This window comes from Leptodactylus fuscus, chromosome 5 (assembly GCF_031893055.1).
Source record: "Leptodactylus fuscus isolate aLepFus1 chromosome 5, aLepFus1.hap2, whole genome shotgun sequence".
Lineage (NCBI taxonomy): Eukaryota > Metazoa > Chordata > Amphibia > Anura > Leptodactylidae > Leptodactylus > Leptodactylus fuscus.
The window spans coordinates 106,737,674-106,744,147 of NC_134269.1; the positions used below are offsets into that span (position 1 = coordinate 106,737,674).

General features: G+C 38.1%; 1 protein-coding gene across 2 annotated transcripts in view; it reads left to right on the forward strand.

Annotated features, from left to right (window-relative positions):
• TAF3 (TATA-box binding protein associated factor 3) overlaps positions 1–4,383 on the forward strand; it is an 82,066-nt gene extending 77,683 nt beyond the window's left edge. For both annotated transcript variants that reach the window (XM_075273940.1, XM_075273941.1), the window contains exon 7: positions 3,381–4,383. In XM_075273940.1, the coding sequence (XP_075130041.1) occupies positions 3,381–3,492 (112 nt within the window). In that variant the 3' untranslated portion in view covers positions 3,493–4,383. The remainder of the gene's footprint in view (positions 1–3,380) is intronic.
• Positions 4,384–6,474: the final 2,091 nt, after the last annotated feature.

Below are 6,474 nucleotides of genomic sequence, written 5' to 3' on the forward strand. Positions count from 1 at the left end.
TTTACATGTTACTTAGAAGGAATAATGTAAAGGGGCACTTACCGTATATACTCGAGTATAAGCCGAATTTTTCAGCACAGTTTTTGTGCTGAAAAAGCCCCCCTCAGCTTATACTCGAGTCAAGCTAAAAAAAAAAAAAAAAATATATATATATATTTTTTTATTTTTTTTTTTTGGGGGGGGGGGGAGGGGGGTCTATGACCAGCCGCAATAGTAATGTATACAATCTCCAATAAAATAGTTTTTAAAAAAAGCTTTAAAAAATAAAATAAATAAAATCTCTAAATCCCTCCTTTCCCTAATAATACATATAAAAGTAGAAAATGACTGTGAAACACATACACATTAGGTGTCCCTGTGTCTGAAAGTGCCTGGTCTACTGAATATAGGGTATCTGCAGTGCTCCTGTTCTGTCGGGAAGGGGTTAATAGGAGCACCGCAGATACCTTATATTCAGCCAGGCTGAATTCCAAGTTGGGGAAAAAAAAAACTCAGTCCTCAAGCTCAGGGAAGGGGCAGACAGACAACCAAAACACCCCCTCCTTACTAAATTTTTATGCCTTTACATTGGCCTTCAGTGTTTGCTATACTATTTATATGGTTTAAACTTTCCTCCTGTTATGTGTTCTTTATACACCTTCTAGTAAATTTCTGTATTTTTCTATTATGATTTCTTGACATGTCAATGATAGATCTATCTGCTATCTATTTATCTGTCTGCTGTCTATCTGACGGTCTATCTATCTATCATCTATCCATCTATCAATCCTCTCTATCTATCTATCTATCTATCTATCTATCTATCTATCTATCTATCTATCTATCTATCTATCTATCTATGCGCCAGATATATGACACATTTATTTGTCATATTTCTTTGATAGACCTTTTTTTTTTTTTTGTATTGTCCTTTATATAATAGTATTGGTAATCTACTGTCAGTGACTTAGATTTTCTATTCTGGTTATGACTAGACACTGGTGTAAACATGGGCGATGTGGTGAATTTTGGCACTTTTAATTTTAGGTTAAATTTTTCAATGTGCTAAACGTGTGTGTGTGCGCGCTAAAATTGTGACTCAAAGCAAGCTAACAAGAACCTAGTAAAAACTTAAATATCGTATGTATCTTTAGACTTTAGTATAAAATTCAGCATCTGCCCCTGTGATAAATCTAACACATTTTTAGACTGCCTAAGCTTACACTGTTGAACTGTTAGTAAATCTGAGTCGCTGTGTTTTCTTATCTTGCTGGCGCCTTCTTTATTAAGTCACATGGTCATAGTGAGACTTTTTCTAGCATGGATTTTAGTGTAAAATTTTTGTGCCTAGAGATACTATTGAGAACTACCATGTGACCTCAGGTTCATCAAAATTTGGTCACCCCTGTTCTTGTGCCCTACCTCTTCTGTCAAAATGCCTCCTTGTTCCTCCTCCTGCCTCTGAAATAATTTGCTCCCTATAGCCCCACCTCTGTCACATCCTGCCATTGCCCCCATTGCCTTCTTTAGTGTTATCAGCAGAAGTTGGTGAAGCTTCCAGGACCTGTGATGATATCATCCTCAGAGACTAAGGTCCTGGAAGTTATATGTTAGTTTAACTCTGCAGTGCTTTAAAGAATCTGGAACTAGACATGGGTAATGGTTAAAAAAATAGTGTTGCTTATGATTTGGTAGCATATTTTCTCCTAAACCGTACACTATAAATTAAGAATTGCTCCCCGTGTGTGCAAATCTCCCAAGTAAAGCACTTGTTCAGAATAGATACCTGGAAATCTCCTGGTTCGACTTCCCATTTCTAAATACAATGCTTATTCTACACCTTTAAATATACTGATAATGGTCAGGAAGCTAAGAGGCTTTGTTTATCTGCACTGTGCAAAAACCAAGTAATGCTGATTGACAGCAAACTTCAACTTGCAGAGATTGACCAGAGATCAGCCGCATGCTATTTCTACGCTGCATTTAATACAGCACAGTAAATATAGTATATTAATAAGCTCTAGGAATCAGTGCTTAAGTTTGCTTTTGTAACTGCATTTGCATAGAATGTTGTAGGGATGGTACATGTATATTTGGAAACCTAATTGGAAACTTATTTAATTTGTACATATACTTTTACTAATTGAAAGGTCTTTCAGTTGAATGTTATCACCAATATCCCTGAGGCGAGAAGAGAAATTGCACATCAGTGGTGGTCTGTTATAAATCAGAATAGGCTTCAATCCATAAAACCTATGAAAACAGTAAAAGGTCCTTCTCACAATGTATGCAACCAATGCAGCTGGCCTACGGTTTTCACACTTATGTTCTTCTGCCCTTACTTTATTCCTAATAGTTAAAAGAAAATATTTGTATAATCCTAGGTTTGTCTGGGCCTCTTATGGTTAATTGATCATTATGATCTCAGTCCTTGTTTATGGTTATACTATGTTCCTCTCTGTGATGATCCTCTCAGTGCTCCATGTCCTCTCAGTAGGGAAGAGGGGTTGAAGCCACTGTTAGACAACCCCTAGTGACAACTGTGAGAGAGTGAAGGGTGTGGTCTGGGAAGACAGGTATGTCCCAGGCAGGCACCTAAAGGGTGTTTGGTAAAGATTCACACCAGGGAGGTCAGCTGACTAATCAAGGCCTGATAAAGTCTGTGTGAGAGGTCTAGGAGTGTGGCACCACACTGACAGAGCTGACCTCTCCATACCAAACCTACAGAGCAAGTACTGTGCCACCCGTTGTTGTTGCCAAGGTGGGAGTCTGGTAGCCAGGCTTCTGTATAGACAGGGAAAAGTTTGCTTGTGTTTAGTTTAGTTCTCAGCCGAGAAGGTTTTGTTTTGGTTATTTGTGCCTTTGCATAGGCAGTTAATGCACTACAAGTGAATAAAGCCTGAACTTGTGTGCAACCCAGTGTCTGTGTCCCTGTTTCCTGCACTGCTACAAGCATCTACCTGAGCGATTCCCCACACCACGTACTACAAAATGATCACTCAATGCGGTACAATATGCCACACACTGTTACCACCCCCTCCACCCAACTGTCATTGGCTCTTGGAGAACTAAACACATGTTCGGCCCGTCCCACAGAAATGACCATCTTTGACCAACATGCATGTGATATATGGACACTTTAACACTTCAGCTTTTTATGGAAATTTCTTTCTGAATAAAGCATTGATTCCAGGACGTGTTTCTCTTGTTCAAATGGCTCACAACTGGGTAAATGTTTTGTTTATTCCTCAAAATGGCTGCTTCTTCAATACTGTCATGATGGGTACACTTAAATTCATTACTAGGGATACTGCTTGATGTATGTGCGTATCTCTGCGCTCTGTATTATATATTCAGTCTTGTATCGGGTTCTTATTTTTTTCTATCTGTTTCCTTTTCAGGCCTTGTGTTGGATTAACGGCAGAGCCAGAAGTAGAACAGTGGTTTTGTACAAAGTGTGACAGCAAGAAAAAAGATAAAAAGCACAAAAAAAGGAAGCACAAAGCTCACTGAGACTTCCAGGGACCATTTCTTGGCTTAATATTTCTGTGCTTCATCTACGGAGGAGTTTCTGGCTTAGTCATGCTTACTTTTTGTGGCTTGCACTGTGAAGCAAGCAAGTAGTAGGCCTTAGAGTAAAATCTAGAACATCCATGTGAAGCTGCACCGCAAGGCATGGAAAGACTGCGTCTGTGACCACGACCTCTCTCCAGTGTCCACGACAGTGCTCTTTCCTGTATGATAGATGTACTTCGTCTTCACAAGTTGAACTTGTAGCCTATTTGATAAATAAATCTGTAAAATGTAGTGAATGATTTTAAAAACAAAAAAGACTCTAAGGGAGCTCTACCCATTTCGCTTTCCACATATTTGCTGTACTGGATGATAATTGTATGAAAATCGGTTCTATTCCCATACCAATATCCATGTCAAGGTCATATTTTGTTATAAAAATATATAAATCATCATTTTCCATTTGTGTGTGTTTTATTTTTATTTTTTTTTGTTTATTTTTGCTTCTATAAATAAATGATTCTTGCTTTGTGAAATATATATATTTTTAAAGAAATGTTTATATTCTATTCACGTCTTTCCAATCTCTTTTTCATCCATAGTTGTAATATATTTTAGATTTCTTTTTGACTTTTTTTTGTTTTTTTAAGCCTTATGTCTCAACCGTGTGCACATCATTGACGTTTATTGGTTTCCTAATCCGTAGGTTTTTGCACTGAGTTGGGTGCAGATTCCCAATAAGGATACAAGAAGAGTATATTTCTGTGTAAATCCAAACTATGTGCTTTTGTGTCGGCTTATTTTACATTGCAGCTCAAAGCGGCGTTGCTTATTTGTTACCTTATATCTGAAAGGATGTTTTGTATATATTAAAGGTGTGTCTGAAATCTACACTTTGTTGAAATTTCTGTTTTCATTATTGAGAAATATCTCACTGGCAACAGTTCATAGTTTTGTCTATAATGTAGACTTGGATAGTATATGCTCCATATAACATCTGTAATTTCCTAGTGACCTCTTCTTATAACTGGACCGTCAATTTTTTTTTTTCTCTCCTTTGGTTAACTTGAGCTAAAGTATATTCACATGTAGCAAATTTGATGTAACTAGAGTCTCTCACTCATCTGATTTAGTGTTATCTTCCATATACAAATGGATTTCTTCAGATAAATGGGATGGGCAGAAGACAATTCTGCAACAAATCTAATGCTACAGAGACACGGATTATGTTTTGTACAAGTAGGGTTAGGTCACATCTGTGCTGGGATTTTTATGTTCCATCAAAAAACATGTACAATGTAGCCAGGGTTAGAACTCTTTTAGCACGAAGGTTTCATAAGTGCCCATCCCCCAGCACAAAAAATCTTCCCAATTTTCTAAGGACACTCCACAATTTTTGTTTGTTTTTTTATGTATGCCATACCACTCTGACCCACCTTTCCCTGCCAATTCTCTTTTTGCCCCATCACAATAATCTTGCCCTTCAATGTCTAACACACATTGATGTCTTCCTAGTTCCTGTAGCGATGTCTCTGGCACAGTACACACTGTTTCTCCCTGCCACAGGCATCAGGTGGAAATGGTGGAGCATAGCGCTGATAGCTCTACATTATACCATTTTTTTTTCAACATTGTCTGCATTCTAAGGACACCGATAGACTTTTACTATAGCCTGCCAGCCTAGGAAGAAGGTGGGGGGGCAAGATGCCGATTCCAATTATGTGACCTGAGGCTGGAACCCCCAAGTACAGCATCAAAAACACCTTAGAAGAAGTAGCTAAAAAAAAGACTTCCTGGAGGTTCCCTTCAACTGATACCCTAAACTGATCAATGTTCTGAAGGAATTTTTTTTATATTTTATTGCAAAATTACTACATCCAAGCACTGAAATGAATTGCGATTTTTCACGAAATCATAGCATACATACCCAGCCTATCTGTAATCCATAATAATTCTCTCTATGGATTAGATTGATCTATCCCTCCTGCTACATGGTGGCCATCTGGAATTCTTACACTAATGTTAGTTAAGAGTAAACAGAACTAGTGTGTCTCCTGGATCCATTGACTGCTTAAGTTATACTTTGTCTTGTCTGGCTCCTCCAGAGATAACAGTGCATTACTGTATAATCTAAACCACCTTTGTACAGCGCTCAATTGGACAATTAAACAAAAGACCCACACACCAAACAGAGGTATAAAATGAACAGTGACATAGAAACCTCACCAGTCCAAATGATAATGACAGCAGATCAGCGACGGCAAGCTGCTTTGCTATTCAATACTAATAGGTTTTTATGGCTCCACCCTTCTGATGACAGTAGATTTCCATCCAAAAAATGGTGGTGTCTCCTTAACTATACAATATGCTTGATAAGAGCCGGGCTCTTCATTACATTTGTGGAACTGGATATCTTTCTTTTTGTCAGCTTTTCACATCAGTGGACAAGTAAAGAAAAAAATTGAACTGGAATACCGTCCATGGAGAATTCAAGTGACAGGAAAAATACATTTGAGGGAAATTTCTGATTCACTGTAAATCATTTGGGTGTAATATGTGCTGCCTGGGCCATAATCTGCCTTACTGTAGTGCTGAAACGTTTTGGGGGTTTTTTTTAGGGGAGATGTTCCATCCTTTATCCGTGAAAACAGTATGCTCTATAGTCCTCACTAATATCCATTTCATAAGATCTGGACGTAGGACTCTTAGGTTCCATTCACATGGCACAAAATGAAGAGGAGGCCAAATTATGGTGAATACGCTGTATGAATTGGGCCCTAATGTTATGGCTAATTGGTCTATTACAAATTAACAAACTGTTTACTTTTAAATTTTTGGAAACCACACGTGCAACAGGTCAGTTTCAAGATATTCCATATTGTGAATGGTATTATTGAGAAGTGGAAGTGTTTGGGAACTTCAGCAACTCTCCCACGAAGTGGCAGACCACATAAAGGTGCACAGACCATAGAAGTAGGCAGC